The sequence below is a fragment of the Gavialis gangeticus genome, unplaced genomic scaffold (genome assembly GCF_001723915.1).
Source record: "Gavialis gangeticus isolate Ggan-Ray unplaced genomic scaffold, GavGan_comp1, whole genome shotgun sequence".
Lineage (NCBI taxonomy): Eukaryota > Metazoa > Chordata > Crocodylia > Gavialidae > Gavialis > Gavialis gangeticus.
In genome coordinates this window covers 156,173,456-156,192,882 of record NW_017729022.1, presented here as the reverse complement: position 1 = coordinate 156,192,882, position 19,427 = coordinate 156,173,456, and the positions used below count along the sequence as shown (strand labels likewise).

Sequence of the window (19,427 nt, the reverse complement as noted above, 5' to 3'; positions counted from 1 at the left end):
CCTGGATAGTCATCTGGCTGGGGTCATCTGGCCCTAGCACTCTTTCCTGCCTAGGCAGGGGGTCGGACTCAATAATCTGTTGAGGTCCCTTCTGACCCTAGCATCTATGAATCTATGAAATAAAAGAAATATATTATATATAAAGAAGACACATCTGTCTAATTTTATAGAGTCTCTGTAATTTTCTCTCTGTGGTACATAGGACAGACTTCCATTGGGTGAGGGGCAAAATGTAATTATGTGATTTAAAAAAATCTAATTGTGTGGTATTAAAAATGATTTAATGTTATGATCCCATAGAAATGGTTTGAGTGTTTTGCCAAACTTATTTTGATAGGAATCACCCACTCCTAGTTATTGTGATAATTAATATTAATGAATTATTTAATTATCACATTAATAATTTGATAATTAAAAATACAGCATAATGGCAGAATACAGTTTAGAGGTCCTTGCAAGTCTTTTGTTATCTGATATCCTATAGCTGTGATTACCTCTTTTCCATGGACCTTGATGCCTATAAATAAAAGTTATGCTCAATTTGCTCAGGGAAGTGTTTTCTGGCATTTGCTTCTGAATAAGTAACAAGTGCTAGATTCACTTAAGGTGCAATTCCAATATGGCACACAATTACAACATAAATCAACTAACCAACTCTTTCGGAAATGTAACTGTGGTATGTATTATAAAATACCCATGATGTCTTCTAAAAATTATGGGTCTGATTGTCTTTGGCCTGGTAGATTCATAGATGTTAGGGCTGGAAGGGACCTCAGTAGGTCATCAAGTCCGACCACCTGTTCTGAGCAGGAAAGAGCGTTGGGGTCAGATGACCCCAGCTAGGTACTTCTCCAGTCTCCGACTGAAGACCCTCAGGGTAGGGGAGAGCACCACCTCACTTGGAAGCCCATTCCAGATTCTGGCAATCCTTACCATGAAGAAGTTCTTTCTAATGTCCAACCTAAATCTGTTCTCTGTCAATTTGTGGCCATTATTCCTAGTTACTCCAGGGGGTGTCCTAGTAAATAGGGCAGCTCCTATTCCCTGCTGCCTTCCCCTGATGAATTTATAGGTACTTGAGGTGTTGGGTAGGGTGAGATTTTCAAAGGCACCTAGATGGCCAAATTCTATTGACAAGGGTCTGTCCCTAACTTCCCAGCCAAAAAGAAATACAAAGCAGGAGTAAATCATAGCTGCTTTGATTTGTTGGGGTTTCTTTTTTCCCCTCCACTTTAATTCTGAACGTGGGTAAATGGCTACCCAAGGCATAAAACAGCCATCTGTTGGTATTAGAAAAAGCATAGTAATAGAAATACTAGAGCTGTGAAGAGGATAGGGTTCTGGTTTGCAAAGGATTTAAAGATTTCAAAATATGTCTTAATGCTGGAATGCAAACTGAAACGTTTGAAATTTTTTATTAAGAAGAATTCTAAAAAAATATATTTGTCAGGTAGAATGAAGTGTTTCATTGCAACAAAATCAAAATATTTCAAAATAAAATGAGGTGTAATTTCAAAATGAAAAATCAAAGTGCTATGTGTCAAAAAATGTCAAAATAAGAAACTTTTGCAGAAACTTTAGTCAGAATATTTTTTCTGGTTTTCTTTTGAAGTAGAATACCAGTAAAATCCACCTAATTTCTTAAATGTTTCTGTTTTGACTGACCTGCATAGTCTTATAGAATACTTTTCTGTTTATTTGACTATCTCTAATATATATCTTAAAATTAAGGTGAAAAGTACATATAAGGAGGTATTGCTCAAAGTAGTTACATTCCTCAACCCTAGAGACCAATAAAAGCAAGAAGATACAGAGGTTCTATGTGTTACCTCTTCTCCCTCTTCAATGTGATAATCTTTTCTTTGGTTTGGCCCTCCCACAAACATCACGTTCAGCTGATAGCGGTGCCTGCAAAAATATTTAGAAGTCATCAGTAACAGTATCTTTTCTGTCTATATTTCATTCTAAATTTCATTCTTTTGGATTTTACAGACAGTAACTAATTGAAGCAGTGTGGTCAAGGGCAGGGGTGGCCAACCTGTTGCACAGATGCCACAAGTGGCATGGGCACCCTCTGTGTGCAGCCTGAAGCTGATTTGGGGCTGGAGGGGCAGGCATCACAATGGCAGATAGGGCAGGGAGTAGAAGGCTGAGCAGAAGATTGGTCAGGAAATATAGGGTAGGGGGCAGAAAGCAGAACCACAGATTGGACAGGAGAAGGAAACTGGAGTAACACTCAGCGGTTAATTTGTGGTATGCCTATGAAAAAGGTTGGCCCCCAATGATCTAGAGAACAGGACCCTGGACTCAGATTGAGGAGATGTAAGTTCTATTTCCAGCTCTGTCATTACCCTAAAGCAGGCATGGGCAATTATTTGGACCCACTTGTCACACAGACAGTTTTGGGGAGCTATCGCAGGCCAGTCAGCATCCCCACCCCCTGCAACAGCTCACCAAACCTGCAGCTGATGGGTCCTGTGACTCCTTCCTGCCACTGCCATCACCACCAGTTACCATTAACAGCTGAACACACAGCCCTGCCCACCCTATGCCCACTCTGGACTCACCCTGCCTGGAGCAGATCAGCTCCAGACCAGCTGGGACCCAAGTGCACAGCCCCTTTCTTGGCCCTGGCCTTCCCCACACCTGCTCTGGACCCTTCCCAGCCAGAGCAGACCAGCTCCAGACCAGTTGGGACCCTCACGCACAGCCCCAACCCCAGCCTGCCCCACAGCTGTTCTGGACTGCCCCACCTCAATGAGCAGTGGCCAGGTAGAAGCTGCTGCTGGGCCTGGGGGAAAAGCAACTGCCTCCCCCTTTCCTGTTGCTGGACTGTTCTTGCTCCAGCTGCCCAGAGCTCATGCCTGGGCCACCCTGTGACTTCTCTCCATTGCCACTGCAAACCTGCCTGGAGGTGGCACTAGTGGTGGTAGTGACGGTGCCAGAGAGAAGCTGCAAGGCAGCCAGGTGTGGGCTCTGGACAGCTGCAGCAAGAAGGGCCTAGCCATGGCAAGGGGGAAGTGGATACTTTTCCTCTGTACCCAGCAGCAGCTTCTGCCTGGCCACTGCCGCTGCTCATCATGGGCAGACCAGTCTGGAGCGGGCATGGGGCAGGCCAGGGACAGGGCTGTACACATAAATCCCAGCTGATCTGGAGCTGGTTTACTCCAGCCAGAGTGGGTCTGGAGTGGGCGTGGGGTGGGCTGGGGTCAGGACTGTGTGCATGGGTCCCTGCTAGTCTCCATGGGGCCAGGGCTGGTGGTGGCAGCTGGAAGAAGCCATCACCACCTCGGCCACCTAGAAATGGAGTACAGTGGCAAAGCTGCCCCAGCCCCACTGCATGCCTGCGGGTAGCAGGACGTGTGCCATGGGATGCATGGTGCCTGGGCCAGGTGGGACCAAGCAAACCACAGGAGGCTGGTCAAAGTCCCTCTTCAAGCCTCCATATTTCGCCCACCCCTACCCTAAAGGGTGACTTTGGGCAAGTCACTTCCTGTAGTTTAGTTCCCACATCTGTAAAATGAGAATGATACTACTGAACTTCTTTGAGAAATTCAAGTTAAAAAATAATATATGACGATTAGGTATTATTATCTTTGCAAAACAATCTGATGAGAGGAGAAGCTCTAGGTAAAATATAACTTATCACAGCAAGCTACTGAAGTTAGTAACATCATGCCTGATTCCTCTCTCACATCAGGCTTACAATGGGATAATTTCACTACCCTTTCATCTGATTTAAACTGGAGGAAGTGAGAGGACAATCCAGCCCTTTATCTGATTTATTCACTCTTGTAAATTCCAATTACCACTTACTCTATCAACTCTACAAATCAAGTACCAAATGTAGCTTTCCTTGGGTTGCCTGTGGGCCAGGTTATATCTCCAAGGTCCAGGTGCAAAGGAACTTGGATCTTACCCAGATCACACTGTATTTGCCTTCATGGCAGCCTCCTTTACCTCATGTCATTTACAGGGTCCTAAAGCCGTCAATGTGGCTGAGATTTACACATGGGGAAGAGATAGAGGTCAGGCCAGTGACAGGACAGTAGAGTACAGTACAGTACAGGCCAGTGACAGTGACCTATGGCCAGTTAAGGCTGGCCTTGAAAAGTTGATACCATCTAGGGCAGGGCTATCTAAGTTCTAAGTTTGCTGAGGACTCGATGCCCTTCAGGCCACACCAAGGTGAGCCATAGGCCTCTGGACTGCATGGAGGCCCCATGCTGCACAGACAGTCCTCCCTCCCAGTCCTGCACCATGCATATATTTGGATGTCCCAGCCCTGTACTGCATGCCCATGTGGGCACACCCTCAACCTCTAACCTGTGTGGGTGAACCCCTGGGGCACCACGCACCCATGCCTCCTCAGGATCACCCTCAGCTCTCAGTGTCATGATGCACTTTTTCAGCCCCTGAGGCAGGGGCAGGAAATGGAAGATAGAGGAAGGAGGGAGAGGCTGGGGACCATAGGTAGAGGGAGAAAAAAATATTTGGAGAAGAGGGAAAGGTAAGGTAAAAGCAGGTAAGTCTATGGGGGAAGTGGCAGGGGAGGGGAAAGGGCCATGGTGCACGGTGCACAGATCGAGACCGCAGCAGTAAGGTAGGGAGCAGGGCACAAGCAGGAGCAGGGGCTGAGGTGAGTGGGGCTCTGGCCAGGCCAGGTGGTGGGACAAGTAGAGGCCCGGGGGGCACGTGCTCCGTGACCTGTGCATGGGGTGGACGCGGCTGCAGCTGCATGCTGCTCTTTGAGCCCCACTGAACGGAGAGCCATGCAATGCCACATACATCCCACTGCCAGGCAGGCTAGGGGTGGGGTGCAGCTGCAGCAGGGAGCAAAGCGCAGGATGCAGCAGCAGCCTCCTCTGCCCCATGCACAGATCGGGGGGCATGTGCCGTCTGGGCTTCTGCTTGTCCCACCACCTGGCCCAGCTGGGGCCCTACTCACACTAGCCCCTGCTTCTGCCTGTGCCCTGCTCCTTCCCTCACTGCTGGGACCTCGATCTGCCTCCTCTCTGTTCCCCACGGCAGTGAGGGTGAGTGGGGCTGGGGCAGGGGCAGGCCATGCACAGCCAAGGCAGGGCGCAGCATGAAGCCATGAGTGGTTTGTCCAGGGGGTGCCCGGCATGGGGAAGGGGTGGTGGCCCCCACCCTGCATGCACCCCAGAAGGGAATGGGGGGCATGTACCCCGGATATGTGTGGGGCAGGGTGGGCTGCTGCTGCAGACTGGGGCCGGGGCTGTACTGGGCTCTTCTGGGGGGTGGGGGTGGCAGCCAGTAGTGGGAGAGGCAGCCAAACTCCTTCTGTTTGTGTTTTGATGGAGCTTGCTATCAGCAGAGATAAGGATAGGGGCTGGCAGCACTCAGGACAGGTGGGCAGCAGCAGCACTGGGAGGAGGGGTCAGGGGAGCTATGGTGAATTTTGGGTTGGCTACAGCCCCACCCCATAGCCTCTCTTCCATCACTGCTGCCACCTGCCTGGAGCGCAGCCCCCCACCGCACCAGGAAGAGCCCCGTGCAGCCCCAGTCCCAATCCGCAATGGCAGCCTGCCCTCGCCCCACACAGATCCGGGGGCACACCCCTCCCATGCCTCCCAGGGTGTGCGTAGCAGCAGGACCTGTGTCCCCCAGATGAGCTGCTCGTAGCTCCAACCTGTGCCCCATCCTGGCTGTGCAGTGCCTGCCCTTGCCTCAATCCCAGCCCCACTCCCTCCCTCACCACAGCATAAGCACCCTTTCCCACCCCTGCTGCAGCCACCAGTGGCCATATTGCTCCCCCATTTTTTGGAGGCTAAGCCCTGTTAGCCCCCTGCTTCCACCTCCTATGCTGGAGACTCCAGCTGCTGTTGCTGGAAAAGAGTGGGGAGTGGCAGTGTGGGGAGTGGCAGCTGAGTAGTAGCCCAGGGACCACCATTTAACCCTCCAGAGGCTGCCAGTTGGACAGCCCCAGCCTAGGGTATTTTCTTTCCCACGTAGCACTGGAGACCCCCATTAAAAGGGGTGCTTAGAACCTCTGGGAAGACCCTGGTACTGTAATACCGAGGAAGCTTTACTGGAATGCCTAGGATGGCAGCTGGAGGGCATAAAGAGAGAGAAGAGCAATCTATCTCCATGCCTGCACCCAAATAGCTCAGTAGAGTCAATGAGAGAGTTTCTGAAAGGCCTAGAATATAAACCTGTGTTGGTTTTGCTTTGTGCTGATACATTAATTTTGATTATTACTAATAACATTTAAGTGATATCAAATAGTCTCTATCATACCTGAAATAAAGCCATAAAAATTAAAAGAGATCTCAAATCTACTATTTTTATAATGGGCTGTTGTGTGCATTATGATAATAAGTTGCTGACAGCCTGCAGATTAAATATTAATTTCTAAAGACTAACCAAAATATTTTCACACTTTACAAACATAAAGTCACTTTCTACTTATACAAGACAAGCACAGAAATTCTAGCAGAATTGGAAATAACATAGCTGACAAGCCATGAACAAAATCCAAAGGGCAAATTGGACTGCACAGTAAGAAGCCAGAAGTGTGTCTCATGACTGGATACTGAATACTGAGGGCAGCTAATTTTTACAGAAATCCAGGTATTTTGTTTCAGTGCCAAGAACTAATATTTTAAAAGAACAGAGGAGGTAGTACTGTAATTCAACTTACTGACATTGAACTTTCTGTTAAGCAGTAATTGAAAATATCAGGTTTACTAGGAACACAGCTCACCATGCTAAAACTACAGTGCTTAACATACTATGAAGCCAACCAAAACAAAATTATTAGTGGAACTAAGAAGCATAGTAAAACCTTAGTTACCAACTGTAAATACAAGTTCCAACGGATAGCTTTGACCACACTGCTGAATACAATTTTCTAGTACATGGATAAGAAGAAAACACATGGACTTCTTTCCTGAACTAAGAAGATATTGTAAACAGCTTGGTGAACATCCTAAAAGCTTCAGGCTTAGGGGATTGACTTGATCATACCATTCTGTTGTTAGAATCAGGACCAGTTTATACATCTAGTTTTTTTATATTATACCTACTCTTGATATTTCACTTCTTAAAATGACAGCGTTATTAGAAGGAAATCTTTTTAACAGCTCTAAAGACTATAAAGAATCAGATATTTTAGGATGACTAAAGCCAAGGAACTGTTTACTTATGTCCTAAGTAGGGCTTTAGATGAATCATAGACACACAATAAAAATCAATATCCAGAGACTGGGTTTTGAAATAATTAACTTCAGATGAGAGTATTCCCAGTTGTAGCATAGTTAATATTGAATGATGTGTGATTTAAACTTATTTTTGTATTGCATCACATTCCTGTTCTTAACTGTGCTAATGTTTAAAGCTGCAGCCTGAGTTTTTAAAAAACAAAAGAGGGGAAAAAGAGTCCTTACTGTTTATAATGAGGAACTAAAATTTTCAAATGCAAGGTGAGGAGGGGAGGATTGTGGGGGAGGTGCAAAGCATTCTGGGATGCTGGAGGACTGTGAATTAACTTGAATATGGAGGGGATCTGGTACAGAAGTTCAATAAACCGATTTAATCTAAATCATTTAAGTCTGATACTTTATCCGTCCAGGTTTATCTTAAACTGGTTTTGGCCATTTTGCAAGTGCTTTATGTGCACTGAACTTCTGTTGTATTACAGATTGGAACCAACTTCTGATCAGTTATACCAGTTTAGGCATAATTTCTGTTCCTAGTCATAATGTCAAATTGGCAATTTAACCTTTGAGTTCCTTCAAAAGACTTGAGTGAATGCCATCCAGGGCTGGTAACGTATTAGTATTTATCAGTTTGTTCTAAAACTTCTGTTGTCACTTCAGTGTGGTCTAACCCTTCAGACGTATTCACTAGGAATGATTCGTCTGGCGTCAGAATTTCCTCAGTATTTTTTTCAGAAAAAACAATGCAAATAATTCATTTACCTTCTCTGCTATTTTCCTTGAGTCTGCCTTTTACACCTTGGTCATCTAACAGTCCCACCAATTCTCTATCTGGCTTCAAACTTCTGATGTATTTTAAAAAATTTTTATGATTAACTTTAGCATCTCTTGCTAAATGCTCTTTAATTCTTTTTTGACCTGTCTTTTTTTCTTTTTTCACTTTTACATTTGACCTGCCAGAATTTGAGGGATTTCCTGTTTTTCTTATTTTTGATTTGTGGTATACATATTTCCTGAGCCAATAGTATGGTCTTTTTAAACAGCTTCCAAGCTGCCTGCAGGCTTTTAAAGTTATTGACTTCTCCTTTTAACTTCTTTCTAACTTCCTCATTTGTGTATAAGTTCCTTGCATAAAATTGTATGCGGGTGTGGTGGATTTTTTTTTGGCATACTCTATGCTGCTAGAATGTGATTATTTATTGTTGCTATTACAGACTGGCTCACCAAATCAGGTCCTGTGTGCTATTTAGGATTAGGTCTAGAATTACTTCTCTTGTGAGTTCCAAGATGAGTTATTTTAGAAAGCAGTCATTCATCACATACAGAAATTTTATCTCCACATCTCACCCTGATGAGGTGTTTACCCAGTCTTTGTGAGGATAGTTAAAGTCTCCCATTATTATTGCTTGTCCCATTTCAGCAGCTTTAATCTCCTTCAGCATTTCGTAATCACCATCACCTTCCTGATCAGGTGCTTGGTAGTACAATCCTAGTACTATATTCTTTTTATTGAAGTACAGAATTTATACCCACAGTGATTCTATGGTAGTTTTCCTTTCAGATAAGATTTTATGATGTTGCTGTCTATACTGTCCTTAACATACAGTTACCTTCCTCCACCTGCATGTACAATTATGTCATTTCTATATAGTTTGTAAGCCAGTAGAGCAGTATCCAATTATCGTGCTTCCACCAGGTCTCTGAGATGCCTCTTACATTAGTCACTATTTAGTACCAGGCATTCTAGTTCACCCATCTTATTTTATTAGGCTTCTGGCATTTGTGGGCAGGGAAAAAAAAGGAGTGTGCATCTTTTTGTTGAACATCAGAAAGCAGGATTATTCAAAATGCTTTAAATGTTAAAATAATGTCACAGGTATTAAGGGAAAGCTATAGAAATGGGGATACTTTGAAATAATACAACTGAATTATTTTGAAGTACTGAATTTAAAATAAAAATCACAAATAACACTTTCCAGCACATTCTCACTTGGCAAGAACCAGGAAAATTTCCCAGAACCATTGTTTCATAGCTGGTAGGGTTGGAAGGGACCTAAGCAGATCATCTAGACTGACCCCCTGCCATGGGCAGGAAAGGATGCTGGGGTCAAATTACCCCAGGTAGGTGGCTGTCTAGCCTCCTTTTGAGGACCCCCAGGGTAAGAGTGAGCACCACTTCCCTTGGAAGCTGGCTCCAGCTCCTAGCTGCCCTGACTGTGAAGTAGTGCCTCCTGATATCTAGCCTGAATCTACTCTCTGTCAACTTATGGCCTTTGTTCCTTGTTACCCCCAGTAGTACTCGGGGGAACAGGGACTCTCCCATTGCCTGCTGGTCCCCCTTGGCAAGTTTATAGTCGGCCACCAGGTCCCCTCTCAGCCTTCTCTTGTGGAGGCTGAACAGGTTCAGGTCCCATAGCCTCTCCTCGTAGGGCCTGCCCTGCTGCCATGCGAGTGGCCCTCCTCTGGACCCTCTTTGCTATTGCTTTTTGTTCTTTTTACAGATACATCATATAACAATTTTGGCAGATATAGTTTACTATAGATGTGCCAGGTGCTTTGTATGTCCTGAAATAGTTACTTGGAAAGGAAACATTTACACACATGCATGACAGTCATCAACATCCTTTTGCTGACTGTACTGGCCGTCTGAATTACAAGGGAATCCTTCTGGGTGGGGCAGAAAAGGTGTGTTCCTGGATGGCTTGGTCTTCTGCAATTTCCTTTTTATTGTGCAGTATTTAAACAAAGAGAGTAAATAAAATGAAGATTGGAGTACAACATAAAAACATGAAGTGGGAAGACAAAGTAGGAGACTTTTTATGGAGGGCATTATTCAAGTATTGTTAGAACCAAACGCATTGTCTAGTATTCCATTATCAAAAAGAAATCAATATTACTTATGATGAAAAAGGAACGAAATTCTGAGCTCTGCGTGATCTATAGTACAAGCCATTCATAGTCTCTGTAACCGGCCTGAGCAACAAAGAATAATAGTAATAGTATTATTAAATAGTAATAGTAAATAATAATAATCTGAGGAGAGATTCCTGGGAGAAAACTGCAGAGTGTCTGCAAAATTACTCCAACACCAACCCTCTCATTCAGAGCACAATTCACATGTGGTCCCATGGTTGCCAGTCAGAAACCGTCATAGCACCAGAGAAATGGTGTCAGGCTAAACGATGAACTCTCAGCAACTCGCTAGGACAGGACAACCTCCCTCCCTCTATCTCTCTTCCTCCCAGCTGAATAACAGCCAGGAAGTTCATTGGACCAGAAAACCTGCATTACCCCAGACTAGCTTAGAGTTCTGGAAATTCATTCTGTTTTCTTATCTCTTTTTTCTATACCTTGTCTACATGTTTCCCTTAGGTCTAAATGATATTTTTTTCTGTTCTGTAAATGCAATAGTAAGAGCTTCACGAAACTCTTACTCTAAGATTGGAAGCAGCTTCAGAAGCTGGACAAGGTAATGCCAAGTTATTAATTGAATCTCATAATTCATGGGTATACTCCCACAGTGTGAATTGGGAGATTTAACTGCCAAAGAATATGATCCAATGCCCACTAAAGTTGACAAAAAAACTTTCATTGACTTGAAGGTCCTTTGAGTCAGGGCCATAAATTGCAATGTGGTTAACATAAAAGTCCATCTATTTTAAACTGCTAAACAAATTTCAGATACTGCCAATTTTTTTAAGATGCCTGTGGTGAGAGATGAAGAACAACACATCAATAGTTACTTAATCTTAGTGATTTGCATAACATCTAAAGCAGTTTCCTTTTAGACCTGAAAATATGTAGGGTAAAACAAAATCTTAGTTTACTTACATAAGTTTATTGCATACTGGTGGCAAAAAATCAGCTTTATTTTCTTCTATCCATTTTCTTACATTTACAAGGAGCTCCATGATTAACCAGCTAGAAAATTTTTGAGGAAGATAATGACCTACCACCATCTACCCTCAGCAGACTGAAAGTTACACCCTACACAGACCTCGGGGGATTGGTTGATAAGACAGACTTCTTTCTTCCAGTTTCAATATGAAAGGGAACTATTTGTTTTGACCAGTCAAAGGTTATTTTGTAGAAGAAACTATGATTAACTAGCTTAGCCAATAATCAACTAGTGTAATCTGAAAACATCAGCATACGAGACATATTCTACTCACTGAACTCTCTTAAAATATGCAGTGTGTGTGTGTGTGTGTGTGTGTGTGTGTGTGTGTGTGTGTGAGAGAGAGAGAGAGACTTTCTTTTTTACTTAGACAGAAAAATGGTTCTTCTAAATGGTTATTATAAAAATGTTAAAAAAAAAGGTGAAAGTACAAAAGTGTGTGGCCCTCATAGGGGATGAGCATGAAATACTTGTCAGAATAAAAACACTCATACCACCAGAGACTGAAACTCCCTCCCCTGCAACATATTTTATGGTTATAAATTTAGGACTAGTCTTTCTTCCACCCTGCAAAGTGCTCCCTCAATGGTCCAGTACAACATAAACTGGTCCACATTTTGTTGCACGGTGAAGTGTCCAAACTCAAATAAGAAATGAACCTGGACCAAGAAACAGAAGGGTTGTAGGATGTCACTGGAATGGGCTCCTGAGAACCAGTTTTTGCAGCTTCTCAGAGTTGCCATCTTGACCCAGTCCAGCAGGAAATTGACCAGAAAGATCATATACCCCTTGGTCGCTCAGTATGGGATACAGAAGATGTACACAGTCTCCAGGAAGTCCAAGTCTCGTGAAGTTCAATAAGGTTCTATAAGGAGAAGTGCAAAAGTCCTCCATTTAGGACAAAACAATCCCATGCACCAGTACAGCCTGGGAACCAACTGGCTAAGCAGCAATTCTTCAGAAAAGGACCTGGGGTTTATATACAATTTTCTAAGTCCAGTGCACCAAAGAGAGCACTGAGGATAGTAAAGAGTGACTACAGACAGGGGCAGTCCAGGAAGGCATGGAAAAGAATATACTCTCCTACCTCCTCACTGAAAGGGCAGGCCATAAATACTAGGCCTGTGCGAATAGGGAACTATTCGATTCAGATGCAGCCAATTCAGATGCCAGAGGTTCGATTCAGAGATCTGAATCCTTTTTCCAATTCGATTCGGCCGAATCGCTTTGGAAGATTCGGAGCTGATTGGGAGATTTGGCCATAGAGTATAATGGGGGATCAATAAAATATCTATAACTTTGTTATCTGTTGAATGATTTCAATGAAACTGGCAGGGATGGTAGCCCCTGCTGAGAGCATGACACATGCCAAGTTTCAAGGTGATAGGTGCAGGAGTTTCTAGTAAACTGCATCTCAAGCTGCTGACAAGCAAAACTCATGTCACATATTTGTGTTAAGCCACAGTGGGGTGAAAACTGCAGGGATGGTAGCTCTTGCTGAGGCCACAAAGCCTGCCATGTTTTACGGAAATAGGTGCAGGGCTTTCTGGGAAACTGCACCTCAAATTGCTGACAAGCAAAACTCATAACATAGGTGACAGTGTATGTTTGTTAAGGCACAGGGGGAGTGAAAACTGCAGGGATGGTAGCCCCTGGTGAGGCCACAAAGACTGCCAAGTTTCAAGAAGATAGGTGCAGGGGTTTGGGGGAATCTGTACCTCAAGCTGCAGACAAGCAAAACTCGTGACATGGGTGACACTGTGTGTGTTAAGGCGCAGCAGGGTGAAAGCTGCAGGCCTCCTAGCCCCTGCTGAGGCCATGAAGCCTGCCAGCTGTCAAGGAGATAGGTTCCGGGACTTCTGGGTTCTGGGGCCCTGCACCTCTAGCTTCTAGCTGCTGACAGGCAAAACTTGTGTCATGGGTGCTTGTGCAACTGTTTTTGTCTTGGGGTTATCCTCGCTAGCTACTGTGTATTGAGTTAGTCCCTGAGTGAATCATGATTGATTGGTAACACAGTAGCTAGCAAGGATAACGAGTTAATGAGAAAGGATTAACACCTATGAAACCACAGACTAAGGAGACGAAAGATAGAGAGAAGGCAGGTGTTCAATCTTCATTTTACTGTTCTAGGTGCTTTATCCTCACTTTATTGTTGTAGGTAGAGGCAAACTATCATCAATTAGCATAATAATTAAAATATGAAACTATCTGATATACTAGAACAGCAATATGGCAGTAAAAAGGCTGGAGAAAATCTATTTCTAATTAGATGGCAATTATTTTTCAAGAAGTGAATATTCATAAAACAACCAAGATAAAAGAAGATGATTCATAGTATCATAGTATCATGGTGCTTAGGGTCAGAAGGGACCTAAACAGATCATCAGGTCCAACCCCCTGCCCTGGGCAGGAATGGGAGGTGGAGTCATATCAGCTGAGCCAAATATCTGTCCAGCCTCCTCTTGAAGACCCCCAAGGTAGGAGAGAGTACCGCCTCATTTGGGAGCCCATTCCAGAGCCTGGCAGCCCTAACTGTAAAGTAATGTCTCCTGATGTCCATTATGAACCTTCTGTCTACCAATTTCTGGCCATTATTCCTAGTATCCCTGGGTGGTGCCTTGGGGAACAGAGCCTCCCCCAATTCCCACTAGTCCCCTTTGGTGAGTTTGTAAATGGCCACCAGATCCCCTCTCAGCCTTCTCTTGTGGAGGCTGAATAGGTTTAGGCCTTTTAGCCTCTCTTCATAGGGCCTGCCTCACTGTCCCTTGACCATGTGAGTGGCCCTCCTCTGGACCTTTTCAAGGTTAGCCACATCCCTCTTGAAGTGCGGCACCCAGAACTGGATGCAGTACTTCAACTGTGGCCTGACCAATGCTTTTCAGAGGGGAAAGATCACGTCCCTGGGCCTGCTTGTGATGCATCTGTAGATGCACGACAAGGTGCAGTTAGCCTTACTGACTGCTTCCTTGCATTGACGGCTCATGTTCATCCTGGAGTCAACAATGACTCCAAGATCCCTTTCTGCCACCATGTTGACAAGAAGGCTGTTCCCCAGCCTATAGGCGTGTTGCTGATTCCTTCTCCCTAGATGCAGCACCTTGCACTTGTCTGTGTTGAATTCCATCCTATTCTTATCTGACCACCTCTGTAATTTGTCTAGATCTAGCTAGATTCTGTCCCTGCCCTCCAGCGTGCCCACCTCACCCCACAACTTGGTGTCATCAGTGAATTTCGACAGCGTGCATTCCACACCACATCCAGATTGCTGAGAAAGATGTTGAACAGTACAGATCCCAGGACCGATCCCTGGGGGACTCCACTGCCCACATCCTTCTAGGTCAAAAATGACCCATCCACCACCACTGTCTGGGTGTGGCCATATAGCCAATTTGCCACCCATCTGACTGTGTAGGCATCAGTGCTGCAGTCACCTAGATTTTTAAGAGAATGTACTGGGAAACCATGTCAAAGGCCTTCTTAAAGTCCAAGAAGACGACATCCACCCTGACACCCTCATCCAGGGACTTTGTGACCTGATCGTAAAAAGAAACCAGGTTAGTCAGGCAGGACCTGCCCTCAATGATTCATTATGACATTTAGTTTTTATATTCTTTCACAAATAATAATGTATCTGATTCTGAATTTAGGCTCAATGTCAACAGTTAAATATTAATGTTGGGATTGGGTAGCCCCAGCTCACAGGGACATTGCCCCTGCTCTGGGAGGAAAACCCCAGATGACAAGGATCTCTCCTGGACTGGCGGAGGGAAGGTTTAAGTTGGACATTAGGAGGCGCTACTTCACGGTCAGGGCGGCTAGAGTCTGGAACCAGCTTCCAAGTGAGGTGGTGTAGGCTCCCACCCTGGGGGTTTTTAAGAGGAGGTTGGATGACCACCTTACTGGGGTCATTTGACCCCAGTGCTCTTCCTGCCATGGCAGGGGGTCGGACTGGATGATCTGCTCAGGTCCCTTCCGACCCTAGAAACTATGAAACGATGAAACTATGGTCTGTGCTCCTGCAAGCTGTCTGGCCAGGTCACACCCCTGGGGGTGGGAAAGCAAGCTGGCTTAATGCCAGTAGATTTCAGGGGTAGAAAGTGTGTCCACACAGAACAGGAGGGTTGTAGGAGAGGACACTGCATCGTGGGCTGCTAGAGGACTGAAACTTAGGTGGCTTATCTCTGGAGAGTAGCACACATTTGTGGAACACGGGCTGGGTAACATGGATCAGAGATAAACCTGCCCTTTAGTGGTGTAACTTTAAGATGGGTAAAAGGTATTTAAAACTAGTTTACATGTCTAAATGTATGGACAATCAAGGGATTAAGAGCTTCCTGAGCTGCCTAAAATTAATGTGTTAATGAACTCCCATCTCTATTCATCAGCTGTTGGGTGGCCTGACAGGACTTAGTGTTCACAGTTACTACTGCTGCTCTGGAAGAGCTTTAAAGGTTGAGATTGGCTTCCCCTTTCATGTCCCATCTCCCTTTGTCTCAGGTTGAATGATGTGAGGGGTGAACATATTGTTATCTCTTCATCATAAAAGTTGGGAACGATGCTCCCTTTCTTTATGTTTTCAATTTTTTTATGACTGAGAAGATTGGAAGAAGATGTAAACTTACACAATTTTAGACTCACTTCTTAAGATGATCCCCTCTGTCATAGGTGGCAGAAGGCTGGGGCTAAAGGGGCTTATTTCCCCAAAAAACTTTTTGCGGTGGCCAGCAACAGCAGCAGCACCATGGTGCCACCATCCCAGTGCCCGGCACTGCTCAGCATGCAGTCACTTCTCTGCTGCCATGTACAGCACCCGTGTACACGGGCTGTACAGTGGCCCTGAGGGAGGAAGGGGTGGGGGTCAGGCAGGGCTCAGCCCCCCTCAAATAATATTTTCCCCCACTGCTTATGCCCTCTGTCACTGCATAACTTTGATGGCAGAAGTTGAAGCTGAGCTAGGCTATTGCAAAACTCTCATGGGGCCTGTTGCATCAAGTTGTTGAGCAAACAAGAAGTGGAAAACTGGTTGTGAATTATCAGGAGGCAGGGCAGATATATACCTTTATAGGCTTCGTTCACACCTTTATGTGAATGCAACCTAACCTGTTACATTGGTGCATTGGCCAGGAAGATTCCAAAGGCTGTATATGCCAGAAAATGATGGTCTATACAAAAGAAAAGGAGAACTCATGGGCTCAAAGAGAATTTGGAGGACTGGTTATGAGTGCTAGCCCAATGGCCAGTAGCAGAGCAGCAGATGTGAAAGCTCCTAGCCAGTCTAGCACAGGGGTTGCAACATCAAGTACAAGCCTAAGAGACTCACTGGGTGTAGCAACAGCTGCTGTTAGAGAAGTTGGTTAGTTTCACTCAGCAGAATCAGGCAGACCAGGAAGGAGGTGATGAGATGCCACACCTGCAGGATGTGAGACAGAAACTACGAGGGGAAGCCATGAGGGGGATGGGATGGCGGCACAGAGATCTAATGCCTAGCAAGAAGGGGTACAATGGGGTGGAATGCAGCTATTATGGCAAGGCCGTACAGTTAGAAGGGCAGGGACTGGGAAGAGACCAAAATTTGCTGATGATAAATATGCTAGTGGAAAGACAAAGGGTGCGGGCTATGGTGGACTCAGTCTCAGCCCAGACAGTAATACAGAAAGACTTGGTACTGGGGACGGGATGGAACAGGACCAGATAGTCCCTAAATGCCTGCATGGGGACACTTGACCATATGCCAAAATGTAGATAATTCTGTGGTATGACACCCACAAGGTGTTAGCTTGCGAAGCCACCCACAGTATTGCCAACCCCATTGTGTCAAAATCATGAGACAAACTCTTAAAAATCAAGAGATTTGGAATGTAAATCATGAGATGCTATTTTTTACGTGTGTGCACATAGTTCTCAGGACAAGCAGGGCACAGAGCCCCAGCCCATATTGGGCAGCCCGCCTCTGCCCCATGCACAAATCTGGGGGGCATATGCCCCACATGTATCCCCTGGCCCCGGGGCCCCATTTACCCCAACCCATGCCCCACTCTCTCCTTCCCTCACTATGGGGGTCTCAGTCTGCCCCCACCCCCCTTCCCCTCTACAGACTTACTGGAGTGGCGCTCTTTATATGCGCCAGAAGAAAAAATCCTGAGATTTGATCTCTCTTTCAGGAGATCATGAGTCAGAGTTATTTTGACTTGGAAATCAGGAGTCTCATGATTTTTTCATGAGAGTTGACATTATTGCAATTACCTTATCCAGTGATCCTAGGCGGGGACTGGCCCAAGTTTCCAGCAGTGTTAAACTGTCACAGAGAGGGTCACATGTAGAACTGTCACAAAGGAGGGTCAGGCCCATAGCCTGTAAGGGATGAGAGGCAGAGTCAGGGACTTGTAGCCATGGGCCAGGGCCCAAGAAGAGAGGTCAAGGGCTGATGAGGCTCACAGCCAGGGACCAACAGGGCCAGGGACCTACAGCCCAGAGAAGTGTGGAGTCAGGGCCAAGGGCCCAGTGCCTTGGGACAGGCAGGACCAGGGTCTTGGTCCACACCTGGGATTAGCCAAGAAGGGCAAAGGGCCTGGGTGTGGGCAGAGAGAGATAGTGCTAGAGCAGAAGGGAACCACACTCCTCTCACTGAGGGTTTAGTTGGAGAGGATCATGAACCTCCACTAGTAGCAGCCCTGGAGCTGAGGATGGATATCAGTACCCTCTTGGAAGACGGACATTTTCAATTGGAGCAGAGCCAGGAGGATGGGTTCCAGCTTGTGTTCTGGGAACATTAGGCCCAATGCAATGGGGAGGTACTGAGACCAGAGCTGATGAAGACAACTCTGAGGTTTGAGGTGAGGAATGATCTCCTCTACAGAACTGAGTGGGGAAACCTGAAAGGGAGGAAGTGACACAACAATTGGTGCCCCAACAGCACTGTCAGGCCCTATTAAAAGTTCCCATGAACTTCCTATAGGAGGCCAGCTGAGGAGAGATGAAACAGAAGCCCAAGTTTGGGAAAGGTTCTTTTGCCTGGGGTTACTCCAGGAGGTAACAGATTACTGTGATCCTGCCCCATGTGTCAGACAGTGGCACCCAACCACCCATCCAGGGCCCTCTCCCCTTGGTAGAAACCCCTTTTGAATGGGGAGCTGTGGGCACTGTGGGGCCATGACCAAAGTGTAGCACAGCACACCAGTACAGGCAGTCCTTGCACTTACAGCAGGTTACGTTCCTGGAAAAGGCGCTGTAAGCTGAAATAATGTAAATTGAATCTGATTTTCCCATAGAAACAATGTTATAATAGAGGGTTATGTTCCTGACCAAGGGCCTGATGCCCAACTTTTTATAGAAATGACCATAAACACCATATTTAAATCAAATATTTAATCAAATATAAAAGATATACACTGTACAGTACAAAGCTTTCTAAAGTGTGCTGTATATAAATTGATTAAACGGGGCAATACAGTAACTAATCACATAATATTTTATTTAATCAAAAGGTGAAGTCACACCTTCCTCAGGGTCATGGAATTCAGAAGGGCTTCTTTGGGGAGATTTTTGGGGAGACTTAGGGCCACTTTATGGCTTTCTGAGAAACTGATCCAGGGATGTTTGTTTTTCTGCCCTCTTTTTCTCATTGTAAATTTCCCTGTAGTGCCGTAAGTGCAAGGATCCAGCGCCATAAGTAATAACATGGGTGTAAATGGTGAAGCGCTGTAAGCTGAAACGCCATAAGTTGAGGACTGCCTGTATATTCTACTTATGGGACGACTACTGAAGAGTAGCACAGGACACCAACATATTCTACTTATAATAGACTTTATGTGACCTGGTACCCCAAGGTGGTACCCATGCGGACTGTGTCCACCCTGAAAGTAGCAGACAAGCTACTTAAAATCTCCTTTCAAGTAGGACTTTTCAAAGAATTATTGACTGATCAGGGGATGAACTTTGTCTTGCATTTTTGAGGGGGTGAGTGAGACTCTAGGGATTAAGCACCTAAAGACCTCAGTATACCATCCACAAACCAGTGGCTTAGTAGAGCGTTTAAATCCAACAGTAATGCACATGTTGAAAAAAATTGTAGTGGAGCACCCACAAAAGTGGGATCAGATGTTTCCACCTCTGCAGTTTGCCATGACAGAAGTTCCCCAAGCCTCAACAGGGTTTTCCTCCTTTGAGCCCTTATATGGACATCAGTCATGGGGGATCCTGGATTTGATTGGAGAAGGATGGGAAGACCAGCAAAGTAAAGACAGAAATCTGGCACAATATGTGATCCAGCTCCTCTTTTTAGGCTGCTTGCAGTCATTCCCTTAGCTGGATCATAGTTTCGTAGTTTCTAGGGTCAGAAGGGACCTGAG

At 45.4% G+C, this 19,427-nt stretch overlaps 1 protein-coding gene across 5 annotated transcripts in view; it reads right to left on the bottom strand.

Annotated features, from left to right (window-relative positions):
- Positions 1-19,427, bottom strand: part of HAAO (3-hydroxyanthranilate 3,4-dioxygenase) — a 106,140-nt gene that overhangs the window by 80,935 nt on the left and 5,778 nt on the right. The window contains exons 2-3 of one of the 5 annotated variants that reach the window (XM_019516377.1): positions 17,323-17,430; positions 1,830-1,908 (exon numbers count right to left, since the gene is read on the bottom strand). In XM_019516377.1, the coding sequence (XP_019371922.1) occupies positions 1,830-1,886 (57 nt within the window). In that variant the 5' untranslated portion in view covers positions 1,887-1,908; positions 17,323-17,430. Of the gene's footprint in view, positions 1-1,829; positions 1,909-11,012; positions 11,185-17,322; positions 17,431-19,427 lie in introns of those variants that run through there. The other 4 variants (XM_019516374.1, XM_019516375.1, XM_019516373.1 and 1 more) reach the window with 4 other exon arrangements.